At 35.4% G+C, this 20,174-nt stretch overlaps 1 protein-coding gene across 1 annotated transcript in view; it reads left to right on the top strand.

The window, feature by feature from the left end:
• TMEM64 (transmembrane protein 64) overlaps positions 1–16,301 on the top strand; it is a 25,153-nt gene extending 8,852 nt beyond the window's left edge. Inside the window, exons 3-4 of the mRNA XM_017888776.1 lie at positions 6,601–6,756; positions 12,399–16,301. Of these exons, the coding sequence (XP_017744265.1) occupies positions 6,601–6,756; positions 12,399–12,590 (348 nt within the window). The 3' untranslated portion in view covers positions 12,591–16,301. The remainder of the gene's footprint in view (positions 1–6,600; positions 6,757–12,398) is intronic.
• The last annotated feature ends 3,873 nt before the right edge of the window (positions 16,302–20,174 follow it).

Genomic DNA, 20,174 nt, shown 5'->3' with positions numbered 1-20,174 from the left:
CTGCTAGTAAATTCTGTAAATTAAGAGATACTCAGAATTTAAAAGGAATAAATGATATCTACTACACTGTGTATGAATATTGAAAACACTGTGCTAAGTGAACAAAGCAGACACAGAACGATGTATTATTATACGTAATTCTGTGTGAATAAACTGTCCTTTGAAAGGCACTTTTTTTTTTTTTTTGAGATGGAGTCTCGCTCTGTCGCCCAGGCTGGAGTGCAGTGGCGCGGATCTCGGCTCACTGCAAGCTCTGCCTCCTGTGTTCACACCATTCTCCTGCCTCAGCCTCTGGAGTAGCTGGGACTACAGGCACCCACCACCACGTCTGGCTAATTTTTTTTATTTTTTAGTAGAGATGGGGTTTCACTGTGTTAGCCAGGATGGTCTCGATCTCCTGACCTCGTGATCCGCCCGCCTCGGCCTCCCAAAGTGCTTGGATTACAGGCGGAGCCACTGCACCCGGCCATCTCTTCCCCAATTTTTCTGAAATATTAGTAGGAAGTATTTTGGGGATATATACAGTAAAATACTATCAGTAAATATTAATTAGATGAAAAGACCAAATTGGTCATTTTAATTTCTCTTGACCAATCCTTTCTTGACAGTCTTAGGGCTTCATGATTTTTTTTCTATAGTGATTCATGATTTTTTCCTATATAATGTAATTTAATATATTTTAATTGGAATTTATAATATTTTAACAGTAATTTTGTTAATAAGCAGCATCCCAAATACCAAGCAACACGTCTGTACAGGAAAGTATAATTTGCCAAAATGAATGCTAGATTCACAGAGCTGCACATAAAATTTGAGGTCTTCTGAATACAGGTCACCTTTATATTCTTTATTACATCCATGCCAAGATAGTCTATGTAAAAACAAAGTTTCTTGGTGGGTTAAATTAAAGTGGTAAAACCATTGTGTAAACAGCTATAATCTTAGAAAGCAGAAGAGCTGGGTCAGGTTTCCTGAGAGCTGTGCTTGGTGCTTTGCCTAAGTGGACCGACCACAGCCCCAGCTTCAGTGAATGTCCCAGTGATAGATCTAAAGACGGAGGTTCTCAGTTGTCAGCTCCAAAAATGCCATGTTCAGAGGTGAATCAGCTCTTGCTCTTCAGAATTACAGTTTTTTTTTCTCTCTCTCATTTATTTTTTCCCTCCCAGATGGAATACTTCTTTGTTTTCAGGATCTATTTGGTATAGTGGTGAAATGCTGTTCTACATGTTAATAACCCCATGTTAAGTGAATCACATCTTCAAGTATATCATGTACCTCTGGGAATAAAGGATATATACTTTTATAGTGCTTCTAGAGTTTTTAAAACATGGGAGGATAGCAGTCAGGTGGTGTTTGCCATCCCTTAAACTCTTGCTGTGGTATCTCATCACAGAAACTAACTAGCAAGATAGCATTGATATCCTAGGTTGAGAAATCTAGGGGTTCTTTGATTTGGAATACAAATTCTGAGCCAAAATGCCGGGGTACTTGCAGGCAAGAATTCCAGTGGTATTGATCTAGGCTCATGTTTAATGTCTTTCTACAAAGTAGAACGAGGAGACAAAATTTTAGAACTTTGGTGCTTGAAGACTGCGGAGAGAAGGCTGGATGCATCTCCTTGTGGAAACAAGTGTTCCTAATATGTTTGTCAAAGACTGAGCTAGATGGAGATTCTGAGTAAAATTTTTGCTTATGGAAAATGCCATATTAAAATAGGCCGGGCGCAGTGGCTCACGCCTGTAATCCCAGCACTTTGGGAGGCTGAGGTGGGCGGATCACAAGGGCAGGAGTTCAAGACCAGCCTGACCAACATGGTGAAACCCTGTCTCTACTAAAAATACAAAAATTAGCCAGGTGTGGTGGTGCACTCTTGTAATCCAGCTACTTAGGAGGCTGAGGCAGGAGAATTGCTTGAACCTGGGAGGCGGAGGTTGCAGTGAGAACAAGATCGTGCCATTGCACTCCAGCCTGGGTGACAGAGTGAGACTCTGTCTCAAAATAAATAAAATAAAATAAAATAAAATAAAATAAAATAAAATAATTTGGAAGAAGTTGTTCGTCTTTAATAAAGTTATTAATAGTTTAAAACCTGTATACATGTATGTTACTGTGTTGCTCCATTGGTTAAAGCATTGAACACTCCAGCAAAAATATTTACGATTATTAACTAAAATTATATGTATGCATAATCACACTTTTTCCCAAGGGTAAGGTTTGGTCATGAAAGATTTGATAAACTTCAATTTATGCAGTTTATGCATGGGTGACGGTAGGTAGAGTTGTTTCAGATTTATGAAATCTGTTCTTAAATTACCCATTTGAATATTATTGATGTCATCTGTGAATGTCAATTATGTGTTATATTTAGAGAAACTTCATTACATTTAAAGGTAAAGGTTGTGGCCAGCAGCGTTGCATTCTGAAATTTCTGAACTGAAATATTTATTTTAAAGATAACTTCCATAATATGTAATGTTTTGTTATTAACTGCACTGTAATTTTATAACATTCATTTTGTTGTATGTTCTTACTTTTTATATCTGACATGTTTATTCTAAAGAAAGTTCTCTGCTCCTATAAGTACTCTAAATTGAAGAAGGAACCTTGCTCAGCTTAGTTCCATTCACACCATTCTTTGACTAGACTCCCTGGTACCTTTCCTCTGAGTATAGGCGCCTTCCTCTTTTATCTAAGGCCCCAACAAGTATCACCCCATCTAGTTTTCCTGTCTTTATTTTACAGGATTTCTTTGTGTGTGCCCTATAGACAATCCTAGCTGTGCTGCCAACTTTATGAATACATTCTGTACTTTCCCTGCAATTGCACTCTAGCGTGGGCGACAGAGCGAGACTCTGTCTCAATAAATAAATAAATAAATAAATAAATAAATAAATAAATAAATAGCATGGGCAACAGAGCGAGACTCTGTCTCAATAAATAAATAAATAAAATAATTTGGAAGAAGCTGTTCATCTTTTGTTCATTCTCTTCTTGGAACACCTGCCTTCCTCATCCTATCTACCTTTGCTTGCCAAACTCATACTACGCTTTCAGTGTGTGCCTTGAATCCCTCTTTTCCCAAAAAGTTACCCTTTGGCCTCTACTTCTACAATTAATTTTCATCCTTTATTCTTTAATGCTCAGCATGTATTCCTTCTCAGTGCTCCCCATTCTGCCTGTTTCTCAGGTAGTTTATGTTTACTTGTCAGTGTTTAATCCATCAGTGGTAGGCATTGTGTCTTTTTATCTCTTCCAAGCACCTCTTGGAGCATCTTGCATTAGCAGTTATTGAGTCAGTGATCAATAAGGTGGATTGTTAACAACCAGTCATTGTAATATTCTTTCCAAATCAGTAGTAATGCATCTCCAGTTCATTATCTATGAATAGAGTTGAATGTAGTTTTATTGAAAATATGAAATGATTTTTAGATTAGGTTGTATTAATAGTTGTAGAGTCACCTATAGCTGTTTAAAATATCAGATTTTAAAATTAGTAAAAAGGTTTAATAAAGTGGCCAGTAGCTTTCTTACATACCAGTAATACTCAGATGGGGGTGTGGAGAAGTTACTTTGAAAATCAATAGTAGTGGCAACAATAATAACGTGAAATGCTTAGAAATAAACTAATAAGAAATGCATGGGATACGTGAATAAAGTGACCAAACTTTAGTAAGAGGTATAAAAGATGATTTTGAGTAATTATAGAAAAATTTCTGGATAAGAATACCTAATATTGTAGAGATTTCAGGTCTATTCAGATTAATTTGCAGATTTGCCTTAATCCCAGTATAAAATTTACTCATTTTTTTTGAGTGATAGAATGATCTGCAAGAATAAATATAGCCAAGAACAGTTATGGCCATTTTTAAAAGAAGCATAATGAAGGAGTTTGAATAGAATGGGAAATTCCTTGCCAGGTATTAACGGATAGTCTTTATTACAATTTGGTTTCAGTACAAGATTTGAGACCCCTATGCTTTAGTTCTATACAAGATTTTAAATATAAATGGACAGTTTTAGAGCTCCAAATAAGCCCTTTTTATATAAAATAACTTTTATTTCTACTAAAGTAAACATAATAAGTCAATGGAGAAGTTATTGATTATTTACTATCTAATGCTGGGAAAATTAGCTATTGGGAAAGGGGAGGGATCAGGCTATATCCTCACCTTGAATTTGAATAAATTCCAGAAGGAATAAGTGGTGAATGCTAAAAAGAAAAACATAATCAGAAGAAATACATAGGTAGAAATCAACAGTAGACTCTTAAAACACTTTCTAAAGCTAAATGCAATGGAAAATAAGAGGACAAAATAGATAATATTTTATTATGTAAGAATTTAAAAACATTTCTATGTCAAAACATAAAATTAAGAGATAAAGGACACTTTAGCAAAAACTATATGCCACATATAAGAGACAACAGGTTGCCCTCACTATATAAATAGTTCTTACAAATAAGAAAAACACATAACATCCCAATAAAAAAGGGCAAATGTGAACAAATAAACCCATAAGGAAATGTGAATAAAAAATGTATATAGAAAATGTGCCAATATAAATTAAAACAGTACAGATTAAATAATGATGAAATATCATTTTTACTCCTATCAAAATAAAGATTAAAATTTAATATTTACAGTTGGTAACAGTATGACAGTGGATGCGTTCATGTATCACATACTGACAGGTGTGTTGAAGCATTGTGGACATTTTGGAAAATTAAGTTTTTTACTATTTGAACCAATAATTCTAGTGATCTATCGTACCAGAGTTAAGATACATATGTCATGTATTGCTGTATACCAGATCAAAACTTAGTAGCTTAAAACAATCATTTATTGTCTTACAATTTCTCTGGGTCAGGGATTCCTCTGCAACTAGCTGGGTGCGTCTGACTCAGGATCCCTCACAATGCTGCAGTCAAGGTTTTGGCCAGGGCTGCAGTCATCTTAAGGCTTGACTGGGGCAGGATTCACTTCCAGGCTATTGACTGGCTATTTTTCCAGGCTATTTTTGCTAGCTGTTGACTGAACACATCAGTTCCTTGCCACATGGGTCTCTCCATGGGAGCTACTTAGAGCATGGCAGCTTACTTACTTGAGGAAAAAGTGGAAGTCCTATTCTTTTGGTAACTTAATTTTGGAAGTGACATCTTCTCACTTCTGCTCTTGCCTGTTTGCTAGAAGAAAGCACGAGGTCCAGCCCACACTCTAGGGGAAGGGATCACACATTGACATGAATACCAGGGGATCAGGTCATTAGGAATATTTTAGATGTTGCCTAACACAGAGGTTAATATCCAAAAGATGTCATCATAATTTTAGAATTTTTTAATAATAGCCAAAAATAAATGTAATTACATATATACAAAAAATGAAGCAATGTAAATATTCTACAGTAGGAGCGGTTAAATTGTGCTACATTCAGGCAATGGTAGTATAATTGCATAATAATGATAATTTTCACCTTTTTTGAGTGTCAGTCATATGCCAGGTATTTCCTAGATACTTTAGAAATATTTCTGATCCTAACAACAGCCATCTAAGCTGGTAATGATTTTCATTTTACAAATGAAAAAACTGATAGTTAGCACTTTGGGAGACTGAGGTGGGCGAATTGCCTGAGCTCAGGAATTCAAGACCAGCCTGGGCAACACGGTGAAACCCTGTCTCTACTAAAATACAAAAAAGTAGGGCCGGGCGCGGTGACTCACGCCTATAATCCCAGTACTTTAGGAGGCCAAGGCAGGGGGATCACGATGTCAGGAGATTGAGAACATCCCGGCTAACATGGTGAAACCGCATCTCTACTAAAAATACAGAAAATTAGCCGGGTGTGGTGGCAGGCGTCAGTAGTCCCAGCTACTCGGGAGACTGAGGCAGGAGAATGGCATGAACTGGGGAGGCGGAACTTGCAGTGAGCTGAAATCGGTCCGCTGCACTACAGCTGGGGCGACAGAGCAAGACTGTGTCTCAAAAAAAAAAAAAAAAAAAAAAAAAGTGGTGTGGCGGCGTGCGCCTGTAGGCCCAGCTACAGGGGAGGCTGAGGCAGAAAAATTTCTTGAACCCAGGTGGCGGAGGTTGCAGTGAACCCAGGTCGCACCACTACACTCAACCCCGGGCGACAGAGCGAGACTCTGTCTCCAAACAAAACAAAACAGATATTTAGAGACAGAGTAGCTTATTGAATTCTCAGCACCAGAATGCCATTCTAGGGTTATCTGGCTTCAAAGCCCAGCGACCACACTGCTATTTAAGAATGCTTTTGAAGAATATTTAATGATATGAGGAAGACTTACAAAACTGTTTTTACAAAGTTATCTATGTGTGGATTTTATTTACATGAAAGAAAAAGTCACAAATGTTATCTTTTGATGATACTATAATAGAATATTAAAATTTACTTTTATTTCATTCTAAATATTCTACATTCTGCATGTATTCTCTTTATAATCTTTTTGTAAATTCAGGATACTGTTGTAAAGATGTCAGCTCCTTCCCAAGGAAATACCACTAGTTAGATTTATACACACATTCTTTTATGTTGAATTGAAATTTTACTTGGTAATGAATCATTCCCTTTAATCTACTCTTCTAGATTACTGATCTCTCATTACCCAACTATCTGATGGCATCTTCGGTTGGACTGCTTCCTACCCAGCTTCTGAATTCTTACTTGGGTACCACCCTGCGGACAATGGAAGATGTCATTGCAGAACAGAGTGTTAGTGGATATTTTGTTTTTTGTTTACAGGTGAGTTTAAGGCCAAGGGTTGTCTCTTTTTTTCTCTTTTTCTTTTGGTATGGCATTGCTGATTTGAGAGATTTCATTGAAAATAATAGGAGGGTTTTTCCATTTTAGATTTTTTTTCTTGGTTCTTTCGGTACTACCTCATATTTTGACAACACTAAAATTTTAATTGTGTGGATATATGCAAGTGTGTAGAACTGAATTGATACAGAAAATCCTCTTAAAGAGGCAAAAAAGAATGACAAAATAAGATTATTTTGCAGTGATTATTTTCAGTCATCACAAATCAAATACTGTATTTTGACTTTGTGTGAAATGTGCCTGAAAATAATTTTAGTAAGGTTGGGCAGAGTTGAGTGTTTATCTTGTTACTTTATATTCAAATTATTGAAACTCACCTGTTTGTATTTTTTAAAGTATTATGTTGACAATGTAAATTTCTTTCTAGTACAGTTTGATGTGAAACCAAAGATTTGTTTTAAAAAGTGTTACCTCATAAAAATGTCTAAGGTTTTCTATTACAAGTCCAAATAAGCTTGTGTAATGGATTATTATTACCATGCAAATTGTAATATAGTTTGGGGCACATAAAATTTTACATAAGAGGTTGATGAAAGAGGAAAATACTGCCAAGTAGGCAGATTTCCTTAGAGCCTTTAAATTTGCATGCAGAAATAGTTAAAAATTTATTTGTGATTGATTTTATTCCTGAGATTTAACAAAATAGAAAATCATAATTTTTCATGAACTAGTGAGATGATGATGATAGTTAACCTTTATTCCATGCTTTATATGCCACATATTGAAGCCCATTTAGTCCCTACAAAAACCCTAGGAGGTACAGATGTTTATTATTTTGAGCTGGTTATTTATTATACATCTCTTCCCAAATCTGCATTCAGTGACATCACATTGATAGCTTGAAATTGCCCATGATGGGAATATTTACACCATGGGAAATGGCAAGTGCTGTAAATCAAGCCCCCTATCTCTGATCCACAAGAACTGGTTCACAAAGACACCATTAGATAGTAACTTGTTTAAAGTCCCCACTAATAAGTGTTAGAGCCAGGATTTGAACCAAGGTGGTTGGTTCTAGAGATCATGCTCAAAAACAGTAGAATATAGTCAGCCCTCTGTATCCATTGGTTCCACATTCATGGATTCAGCCAACTACAGATTAAAAATATTTGGGAAAAAAATTAAAAATAACAATATAACAATAAAAAATAGCACAAAAAAGCAATGTATTACAATAACTATTTACATAGCATTTACATCATATTAGGTATTATAAGTAATGTAGAACTCATTTAAAGCATATGGACAGATATGCAAAAGTTATATGCAACTACCATGCCATTTTATATAAGGGATTTGAGTATACGCAGATTTTGAAATCTGGGGGGATCCAGGAACCAATACCCCACAGATACACGGGACAACGCTATACTCCTCTAAGCAAATAATACTAATGAGATGGTCCTCGAGACTTACTGGTCTTTTAACTTATTAGTTTTAACTGTTACTGAGTATATGGTACCGTATTACAGATTTAATTTTGGTGGCATTATTCTCAAATTTTTGAGACTCTATTGTGTTTAAAGTACTATGATAAAATAAAGCCAGAGTTAATTTTCTTTATGCTTATGAGGTACAAGTTTAGTACATAAAGTAAAACCATGAATATTTACATTGAAATATTGCCCAAATAAAGTTTATCAATAAGAGTCCTTGCTTTAAGAAAAATGATGTAATATGTTTGATGTGTAGAGTCAGTTTTTTTCTTTTTTCCCCAGAGCTGTATTTTCTTTAGATAATCTGAATCTAAGTTAAATGTTTTTGTTACAGTTGGTTTATTTATATTAATAGAGCACGCTAATCATACAAAGTTAAACTTTCTATACATTATATCTATAGCACAGTATATAAATTAACATTTATGATTGTCCCAGAGTACTGTATCGCGTTCTCACACTTTTTTAGTATGAGGTTAAGCATATTTTTTTTTAGTTTCCTGAAAATAAGTAATCTGTTTGAAACATTTTTTCCCTTTGACTTTACATTTGAGTAATTAGAATCCCTCATTGTTAATAGTTTGGAGAGAACTTTTACTATTTAAAACTTTTTATGCGTCTTAGTAAATTACTCAACCATAGTCAATGAAGTTCATGGTACTTTTTAAACTATAGAATCTTCTTTTATTCAGTGATTTCTCACCCTTTGGTTAAGCTGGCAGATTTAAGCTTAGAATACAAAACAGTGGGGAAATCACATATTTCTTAGCCTAGGGATTTATGAAAAGAAGTGAAGACATGTTTACGCTTGCTTGATTTAATTGATATTAGTTACAGCTTAATTTGTATCAGGAGGCATTTAATGCAGCTTACAAAATATGTACAAAAGAATAAGAAGATAGCTTAGGTTAAAGCTAGCAGAATAAGTATATTCATGAGATTCCTCATATTTTCTAGAAATGAGCCACAAATTTGCCTCTGAGTTTTATGGCTGCCAGCCTAAAATAAAGCAGTACAAAATAAATGTTCATAGGAAGCCACAACCATTTCTTGTATAGTTTGATTATCCCTTATCCGAAATGCTTGGGGCCAGAAATGTTTTAGATCTTGAATTTCCTCAGATTTTAGTATATTTACATTATGCTTACCTGTTGATTATCCCTAATCTAAATATCTGGAATCTAAAGTGTTCGAATGAGCATTTTCTTTGAGTGTCTTGTTAGTGCTCAAAAACTTTTGGTTGGAGCCTTTGAGATTTGGGATTTCTGGATTAGGGATTCTCAACCTGTACTGAAATCCAGCTTAGATTCTGTGGTCTATTTAGTTACTCTTCCATGCCTGTTATTTTTCTATGTACCTACCAACCAAAACCATCCAAGTTTTATCTGCTTTATCCCTATTCTTTTGGGGAAGTCATGTAACCAAACGGATTGATATTTAACTCATGGTTGCAAATCTTCACTTAGTTTCTCAACACTACCCCACATCCTAGCTCTCTCCTTTGTCTTCTCACTCCCCTGCTGTTGTCTTGAAATAGTTAATTATTTTAAACTATCTTCACTTCTCCTCACAATTTTGACTCCTTCACCTGCCCGCCCTCTTTATTGTCAACAGATTTCCTCTCTTGCTTAACAGAAAAATCAGAAGCCTTCAACTGAGAAATCCCTGAATTTTCATATAAGAAATCTGTTAACTTCTTATGTTCCTGCCCCTGCTTAGCCTGCTTTCCGGTTAGCATTAAGAGATGCCTGCCTTTCTGTGTGAGTCTTGACCTTCTGCCTGTGTTTGATTCTTTGATTTCATTTTAATAAGGAAACTTTTTTAAAAAATGTCTATACTTTGTTTCCATTTTCTAAATCCTTTTAACACTTCACTTGGCTAAGGAAGATGGGGATGGCATGTTGGGGGACAGTCCAAATCATCAGACCCTGGGATCAGAAGTCAGCTGGGAAAGTCCCACTTAAAGATACAACCATTTCACCCTTGCTGTCTGTGGCCCTGCCACTTCCTTCCCTCAAACTGCTCTTTTTAAGGCTGTCAGTAACCTTTTCTAAATGAGATGCACTTTCCAGTTCTCATCTAGCTTGACCTGCTAGCAGTCTAAGACTCTTGACAGTGTCTTCGTTATTAAAACACTCTTCCCTTAGTTTCTTTGATACCACTGTCTTAACTTTTTTTTCCCACTTGCCTGGCTTATGCTTAACTTCTTCCTTTCACCCCTTATATCTGTGTTTTTGAAGATTCTAGCTTTAGTTTTCTAGTCCTACTCTGAAAACTTTTTTTTTTTAACAGCAAATCCAATTACTCTGGTGGTTGCTAAGATGTGCAGTTGGGTAAAGATCCTCCCCCCACCCTCATCCTACTCCCCAGCACTGTCTTTAGCTCAGTCCTCTTTCTATAGCTTCAGACCTATTCACTGACATCCATGAACTTTTTTGGATATCTAACAGGCACCTCGAATTCAGCATGTCTAAAACAGAACGTAGCATTTAATTCACAACGCACCCCTCCCCAGTATTTTCTTCATCTCTTTAAATGGTGTTTCCGTTTATTGATATGTAGCAAACTTAGGAGTTTTCAGTAAATATATCTTGTTTCTTTTAAGAGAATTAACAGAAAGCAAAATCACAGAATTTAAAGACCCAGCTTTAAGATGACTAACTTATTTACAATTTTACTGAGTGATGGGTACTTATTTAATGGCACCCCCTAGTGCAAGTGCCAAGTTCCTCCCCTCTCACATTTATCATACCCCAAGTATGCTCTGCTTCTATTTTATCCTCCCCAACCACCCTCAGCACTTGGATTTAAAATACTTTCCCCATAAAGCTTATGTTATAATTATGGGTAGATTTTATTGAAATTGTATTATATTTCAGTATCACTTTTGGTTACAGCAGACTTTGTAAACTTGCTGGAACATTAAATAACACCTGCTGTATTTGCTCCAAGTCCTAAAGAACTGATTTATAAATGAACTTTGGAATAAAACTCATTTAGAAAATGTACACTGCTTAGACATTCTGAGGAACTGTACATAGAATGTTAAAGTGGGCCGGGCGCTGTGGCTCACCCCTGTAATTGGCCACTTTGGGAGGCCGAGGCAGGCAGATCACGAGATCAGGAGTTCGAGACCAGCCTGGCCAACATGGTAAAACCCCGTCTCTACTGAGAATACAAAAATTAGCTGGGCATGGGAAGCATGCCTGTAATCCCAGCTACTGAGGAGGCTGAGAAGGAGAACTGCTTGAATCCATGAGGTGGAGGTTGTAGTGAGTTGAGATTGTGCCACTGCACTCTAGCCTGGGCGACAGAGCGAGACTCCATCTCAAAAAAAAAAATTAAAAAAAAAAAAAGAGGAAAAAGGAAGAAAGTGCAGAGGGACCATAGCTTCCTATAAGACAATGAGAAACTGAAGCTTCCCTAAATCACATGACTAGTGAGTAGCTAAGCTAAGACTAGAAAGCTGACTTTCAGTTTGATCGGTATGATTGTTTTTTCTAGTATCCCTTTGACTAACATTTTAAAATAATCATCATATTTTCCTCTGATTTTGTTTTTTCCTAAGTCTAGGCAGTTTCTTGTTCACAATCTCTTGTTAATTTCTTTGGAAGTTTATTGGCATTTCATTTTTTTAAGTGGTCCATAATACTTTTAATTTTGTCTGCACCAGATAGTTCATTGTAAATGGTAGTGCTTCTCACTAAGTGGGCTTAGAAATACCTATGGACATTTATAGTCATTCAAAGGTATAATACATTAATTATACCAACAAAGTTTAGCCAGCTGTTACCTCTGTTGTAGACATTTTTTATTCCTTGAAGAAAGCTTTTTGGTATAAAGAGATAGGTTTGGCTTGTATCAAGTGAACCAAAAGGAATGTGTGTTTTCCTAATACCGTGTCATGGTTACCTGTAGACTTCGGTCCTCCACTCCCAGGAGAAGCAGCAAAGGAAAGAATAAACAATAACTGTATGTAAACTATTTAAAAATGTATAGCCTTTTACCTACCATCTTTGAGAAGCTCCCGGTTTGAAGCATTTCTAAGCCAAATGTTTATTGGATTTATTTATCTCTTTTTTTCTGTATAAAATATTGATAACTGTAATGTTTTATTTTTATTCACAGATTATTATAAGTATAGGCCTCATGTTTTATGTAGTTCATCGAGCTCAAGTGGAATTGAATGCAGCTATTGTAGCTTGTGAAATGGAACTGAAGTCCTCTCTGGTTAAAGGCAATCAACCAAATACCAGTGGCTCTTCATTCTACAACAAGAGGACCCTAACATTTTCTGGAGGTGGAATCAATGTTGTATGATTCTAATGAGATATGTGATTGTCAAGAGCCTAGTGTGCTCTCTAAGGTCTAGCAGTCACTTCACTAGTGGGCAGAGACAAGTTCTAATTGTATGACGGCACAAACAAAACTGACTCGTTTTTAAATTGCACATTTTTTTTTTTAAAGCAAGAATCATTTTCTGGATATGTAAGTGTAAATGTAGATGCAAATTTGGCTGCACCTCTATTGGCCTATAGGTCTGCACTTTAGTGTTTTTTAGATTGTTTTATTTCTGGGTATTTACAAACAGAGAAATAACCCAAATATTATTTCTGATTAGTGTCTTTATTTATAAAGCCCATGAGTTGTTTGTATGCATATTTCCTACTTGTAAAGATGAGTAAAAGTATGCAGTTTTAAATGTATAATATTATTGGATGTTCTTTGCTTTGGTAGTCTTTACAGAAAGGATAAACAGTGGTTTTTGTTTTGTTTTGTTTTATTGTTTAAGTGGGACCACTTAGCTTCCCATTTCCTTACTAGTTAGAGAACAGACATTAATTTTCAGTGGAATGTATTTTTGCAGGCATCATGTTGTTACAGGGCCATTTACACCTATTCACAAAGCTTAAATCCTACCTTGTGGGACTGAAGTGCTCTTAAGATAACTGTTTATTTTCACTGTGTAATATGCAAAGCAAAAGGGAAATTATTTAGTGGGTAGTGACTCAAAATTAGAACTCTTGTTCTAATTCAGTTACGTTGGCTTTACCCTCCTTAGATTTTTCATCAAAGGGCTGTCCCATTGCAATCTTACTAAAACATTTTGTTAAAATAAACTTTTTTCCTTTTTATATTAATAATTAGGCTTTTAAATAAAATATTATTCGTTTAAAATGGTGGGCTTACCATCATTGAAGATGTCACTCAGGTGGCCTTGTTTGATCAAAACGCCTTTTTTAAAACCAAGCTTTAAAACATGTTTATAATTTCATGAACTACATATATATTGTTCCCATAGTCTTCAGCTTTAAAACTATAAATATGATATTAAGTTAATGCCCAAATTTGTGTTATTTGCCCTACTTTAAGTAAGTTTATTTTCTTTGTTTTTTCGGTACTTTTCTCTGATAAGACTCAGGAATTCTGAAATGTGAAATTGTCTCAATTCTTTCTCTTGTAGCATGAATCAAATGTATTTATTAATAGCACTTATGACTATAGAATATAATTTGGCATATGATTCGTATTACATATGTATTATTCATTTATTTTATTTTTAAAATAGTTTAATTATAAACTTAATGAGTTTTTTTAACAGATGAGATTATAGATATTAATGCAAATTTTCTGGTAGGTATCTCTTTTATTGCTATGACGATTCCAACTTATCAGAGACCTCCCATTTGCCTTTTCATTACGGTAAAAGCTTTGCCCTCATCTACTAAAGTACAAAGGAATTCTTTGGAAGCAGATTATTTTAGTCTTATGTTAGAGATGAATTTGTTCATTTTAATGGGTGATCTTTTTTCCCTATCAGGTGTAATTGCTTTCCTATCAGGTGTAATTGCTTTCCTTTCCTTTATAATGTGTAAGTTTTCTCATCTTTGACTAACAGTAAAGTTCATTTATATGTCCATACCAAGAAGACTTCAGTGCAAATACTTTGAGAGCACCTGGGTCTACAGGACATAATTGGCCTCCAAATCCTCCTTTCTTGTTAATAGTAGGAAAATAGATATAGTATTGGAATACCCTTATTCTTTTTTGAGTCCTAATTACTCATTTCTTTTTTTTTTTCTTTCTTTCTTTCTTTTGAATCCTAGTTGCTGGTTTTTAATGATTTTAGTTTAACAATCCCAACCAACAATACATTTGATTTATTTTTTTCTGTCTAACCTGACAGTCTTTTTCGTGTGCTTCTTGTTTGTTGGTTAGTTTTTGTGAAAGGAATCATTATTTAAGATGACTATTTTCATACTTGTTTTACACTTCACGTATTTGGAAGTGCATTTATTTACTTAGCATTTGTTACTTGAATAATTTCACCAAATGAATACTTTTTGATAGTTATAATGAGTTCTAATTGTTACACTTTGCTTGGTACTTATAATAGATATGTAAAGGTAAAAGAAATAATTTTTCTGTATTCTGCCAATCTTAATTTTATATAATAAATCATCCATTTTTTTCTTAAAATAGTATGGATTGACTGTTTCTAAAATACCAATCTATGGCTGTGGTTTTTCTTTTCTTCAGCATTTCCAGCATCCAAGTAAACAGTAGTCCCTTACAGTCCTGCTACTTGATGGGTGAATTTGGTTGCTGGGTTTTTAGGTTGCATTCACAATAAATCATGCAAAGCATTGCCATGCCTTATTTACTCCATTTTTAATCCTGTATCCCAGATTTATGGCAGCAACACACATCTATAGGGTACTTTTATGTTGTCCAAATATTGCTGTTAGTCATATATACTTATAAAATATCTCCGGTCATGTATATTTATAGAAATGAAATGTCAAATTTCTCAGACTGTTAAAGTGCAGTATAAAGTTGCTTAATGCACACTTAAAATGGTATATAATTTCTGAATCTTATGAAAGATGTGTTCTTTTTTAATTCTTTGGGCGTTTTCTTAAATTTTACATATTTTTGGTTTATTGTTAATGATTTTGTTTACTCTTTGCCAAATTTTGTCATGTAGGTTATTTTACGATTGCACCTTTTAAAAGTGTATATACTAATTTACTAAGTATATTCATGTCCATTTTTATTTGATCATCTGATTTGTGAAATAACTTGAAATTTGTACTGTTTGGTTTGTGAAAATAATATTATCAACTCTCTGTCATTAGAATGTGTATTTTATGTTCAGAAGTGACTGTGGGTTTATTCAGAGCCAGCCATTCTCTCCCTTGATGCACTTTGTAACCAGTTACAAATCCTTTTAGGTGGCTTTTGCCTGATAGGGTCAAGTGTATTACTATAAAACATTTTTCTTCTTGTGAAGCTATTAAATTCATTAGTTACTCTTATTTCCCCTTGTTGTAATTAAGTGGTGCAGGTAAAAGCATATCCCCAGCATTCCTGTGTGTGAATGTGCACTACTGATTTGGACTGTTCTTGAGAAAGGTGCTGTGACTTACATATGTCAATATTTGTTGGCTCTAGGGATATCTTTAGAATGCTTGAGCAAGTCGCTAGGTGTATGCCATGTTGGTGCAGGTAAACCCATGCTGTTCATAGCCAAGCAGCATTTGCAGAGAAAAGGAGAGTTTTACATAGACCCCAGGCAAAACAGTACTAACCTAGTTGATGGCCTTGGTGGTGGAATTTTCACCAGTTTCAGCTGGAGGCTACTCACTATATCAGAATGATGCTCAGTATAACACTATCTGATTTTTAGATTGGCCAATTTCTGTTGTAATCAAGTATTTAGTATATAATTTTTTAAAGTCATTGCTTTAATCTGAAAAGCCATTAGAAGGGAGAGGAATCACTGTTCTACAGGATATTTAAAACTCAGGAGTTCAAATAACCTCACATATTGAACATAAACTGTTAACTTACTCCACAACTTAATTCTAACCTGATACTTATGAATTGCAAAGTGATTGCTGCAAACTATTTTCTAAGGTGGCTGAAGATTTAAAATAGATCATTCTAAAGGGAAATCAGTAAAATGTCTTGATAATTGGTATCCAAATCACTTGTGTGCCTGAGAAAATAAAAGGTAATATTTTACTTCTCGCTTTTCTTTCTTTGTTTTTATATTTTAATGGATGTAGAGACATGACCCATGAGAAGGAGTGTTTCAGGGGATAGGGAGGATGTACTCCTAAAAATGAGAATGTTGATAATTGAGCTCCATGGGGTGGTTATGATTCTGGAAGAAGTCCTAAGGAGAAATGATTCTGACATCTTAAATTGGCACTCACTCCAGTTTTTTTCTACATCTTTAAGTCATGAAATGCCACCTGCCAAACAATTGTTATTCGTTCATCCCAGCTAGTGGCAATATTTACGATGCTTTTCATAATGTCAAAGGACTTTAACCAATATAATTTTCTGTTGATCTCTACCCTATTTCCATGACTGTTTCCTAAAAGCCACATTCCATTTGCCATAACATTTTCATCTTAGCACCAAGAACAATATTTGTCCTTGTTTATTTGTAGAAGCTCCAATACCATTGTACACCTTTTGTTAACCATTTTGGACCAAAATTATTTGCTAGTTTATAAAATGGGCCACAAGACGTAGCTACATGTTGCAGACTACTTTCACCCAGGTGGTGTAGAGGAGCATTCGTCAGATAAGCATTTTGACATTGTGGTGTGCTTGTTATCCAAGGTTGTACGATACTGTCTGCCATGCTTGCTCTTCTGGGTTGACAGTGCCTATTAGCATCAGGAGTGTGGGGAAAGTATATATTAGTGGTATACTGTATTATAAGTTAAATATTTAACATTTATGGGGTAGCATTATATGCATGGTGATATTAAACAAGACATATGTATATAGTAAATTTACATTTAAGCATTCTGCCAAGTTTCAACCAAGTTGATTATCCAAATTACTAACTGATATCACTGTCTTAAACGTGACTTAGTGTTCTATAAGGTAGGTCACTTGCTAGATGAAAGACTAGAAAATCTTAAAATATTCAGTGAAGTTCAGTAAGAAAGAGTGAATAGAGTATGTATTGAACAAAAAATAATAATTCCAAAATTACAAAAATGTTAGAGTGCAATTTGAGTGGTATGCTTCAATGTAAGTACATTTATCCTAGGAGACATAAAATTCATGACCACCACAAAGTAGGAGAAGCCAAGAGGGAACTCTTTGGTTCTGTCTTTGTTGATTATCAAGCCGTTTTCAGTAAAGTGATTTTGGCCTGTTTCATACTCTAGCTCTTATAGTCCTGTCCTAAGTTGACCTTGGCAGGCAAGGCAGGAACTGAGTTATTTTCCACTAGTTGTTGTTGTTGTTTTGTTTTTTTTCCAGTTAATTACTCTGATTTTAAGTAAATTAGCTGGTTTTGTATCATCACATTTCTACTTTATACAATAGAACAGCTTTGTTTGGAATGAGCATTTCAAGTAGGTTTCGTAGCAGAGCATTAAATTATTAGATGGATTTGGAATAGGTTCTGGGAACATAGAACCTGGGTTTTTCCTTCCCTCCACTTGCTGCTGAGTGCATATAAGGCCTTGCTCTCTGGTGGGGTCTTGGCAGAGAAAACTAGGATAGTATTTTCTCATACATGGGCTGGCAAGTGCCAGGGGAAAAGACTGGAGAGCAGATCTTGAAGATCTCTTTGGCTTTCAAATTTGAGCTTCTGAAGAGAAGTTTGATATTGTCCCCACCAAAATATGTCACTTCTCCCTTCCTGACCCCCAATAAATGGCTGAGAAGGAGGGAGTGTTCCCTGCTGCCTGAGAAGAGAATTCAGGAAGACCAGAGACAGAGAAGCTTCCTCCAAGAAACTCAGCCTGCCTGCTTCATGTTCCACCACTGGCATTTCTGATGTCTTATATTAATTGCAGCTTTGTTCTTAGTGTCAAACAACTGGAAACAAAGTGAACTTTGTTTTCAGCCCCTCTCTTGTGAATACATTGTGATAGATCCACACAAGGAAGATTGAGTAGCCATCAGAAAGGATGAACTAGATGTATTCCAGTGAATTAGAGACGTTTCCAGGAAGTATTGTTTTGTGAAAGAAGATGCAGAAAGCTGTAAAAATATTGCATTTTGAAGAAAATGCCCTTTCTTCCTTGGTATATGTGTATATGTGGGTTTGTATGCATGTGAATATCTGCATCTCCTCATATAGTATTAAATTAGTATGGATAAAAATATGGAAGGAAAACTAAGATGGATTTCTCTGGTGGGGGTGGAAAGCTGGGTTCAGGGGTTTGATGAGGATAGAATGAAGAGGAGAGAGGGGAAGATAATAAAGCCAAAAAGGAAGGGAAAAAATCAGTTATTTTTAAGAACAAAATGGGCCTGTATTTCTTTCACTGGCATGTTAGAAGTCATTCTCTTCTTAAAACATCCCAGCTGATAGTTGTTCTGCTCAAGTACTTGAGGTGATGTAGTAGAGAATTGAAGAGTGTCCTTTCTTAAGGCCAGCTACTAGTATTCAAACACCAGGGCCACTGTTTCTTGGATACATGATCTTGAGAAGTTAAGAAGTTACTTCTGTGTTTCAGTTGCCTCACCTGGATGATGGTAGCCTAGCTTAGCTCATGGAGGTGATTGTCAAAATTAAAGAGTTTAATACAGTTATGTGTTGAGAGTAACACTTGGTAGGTAGCAAGTACACAGTAAGCGTTAGCTATTAGTACCTGGCACCAACGTGTTCTTAGGCATTGAGAAGCTCTTCCAGTATCTGAGTATTTAGCAGACGACATACGGGCTAAAGTAAGACAGAGTATTAAAAGTTACCTGGCTCCTGTCTTTACAAAGCACACAGTGAAGGTAGAGAGACAACAAATATAACAAAAATGACAACAATACAATACTTACAGGGTAAAATATCAATGTAAAAATTACTATAGCACAAACTGAGTGGTGAAAGGAGTACTTAAATCATTGCATGTGGGGATAGTTGGGGAAATTTTCTTAAAAAGATACGTTTTTTACCTTGTTTTTGGTTTTTGCAGGTAGGAACTATAAAGTTCATGGTACTCAAGGGGGTCTTTGACCAAAAAAGGATTAAGAAGAATTGAGGCAAAAGGTAAAGTCATGCAAATAGGAACTTTTTTCAGGGTGGTGTAAACAAATGAGTTTTCAGTCTAGTAAGTTTTTCCTCAGTTGACTACTACCTCCACCAGCAGCTTTAAAAAGTTGTTCAGCTAACACATAACTTAGACTCATTTGATTCATATCTTTTGAGTTATCCAAGTTATTTCCTTCATAAACAATTAAGGTTAAGTTTATCGAATTCTTGTGATTCTTTTATGTCAATTTTTCAATTATCCATATATTCCCATATATTATCAGTGAGAAAGTAAGATTTAAATTTTCTGAATTTCCACATAGTCGTTTTTTGAGCAAATAGAGAAAATAGGCTAGATATCAAGCATCTGTTAGTCTTTGGGGTTACAGAAATAGAAATAACACTAGAGGGATTCTCAGTTAGTGGGGAAGGTAGAAAAGTGAAGGCACAATTACATTAAAATGTGGCCAACCAGGTCTATGATGACGGTTTGTACTGTAAAAGCAGAAGAATAAGGTAGAAATAGGAGCTATGGTATAACTGCTCAGTGTATTTTTCTTGCCCACTGCCCAGATAGAGCTGATTAGTAAGACAGGAGAATTGTAATAAAGAGTTCAATACACATAGAGCTGGCTAAATGGGAGACTGGTGTTTTATTATTACTCAAATTAGCCTCCCTGAAAATTTGGACACTAGGGTTTTTAAAAGATAGTTTGGCAAGCAGGGGCTAGGAAGTAAGTGTTGCCAACAGGTTGGGGATGCTATCATAGGGGTATGGAAAATGGCCCTGTGCACTGAGTCCACTTTTGGATGGGGGTCAGAGAACTAGATAAGTCAAAAGTTACAGGCTCAAGTGGGGCCATCCTGTTGTCAGAAGAGCAAAAGCCTAAAAAGAC

Source organism: Rhinopithecus bieti, unplaced genomic scaffold (genome assembly GCF_001698545.2).
Source record: "Rhinopithecus bieti isolate Rb0 unplaced genomic scaffold, ASM169854v2 scaffold_18608, whole genome shotgun sequence".
NCBI classification, from domain to species: Eukaryota; Metazoa; Chordata; class Mammalia; order Primates; family Cercopithecidae; genus Rhinopithecus; species Rhinopithecus bieti.
The sequence above is the reverse complement of the archived record's forward strand: the minus strand, read 5'-3'. Positions and strand labels throughout refer to the sequence as shown.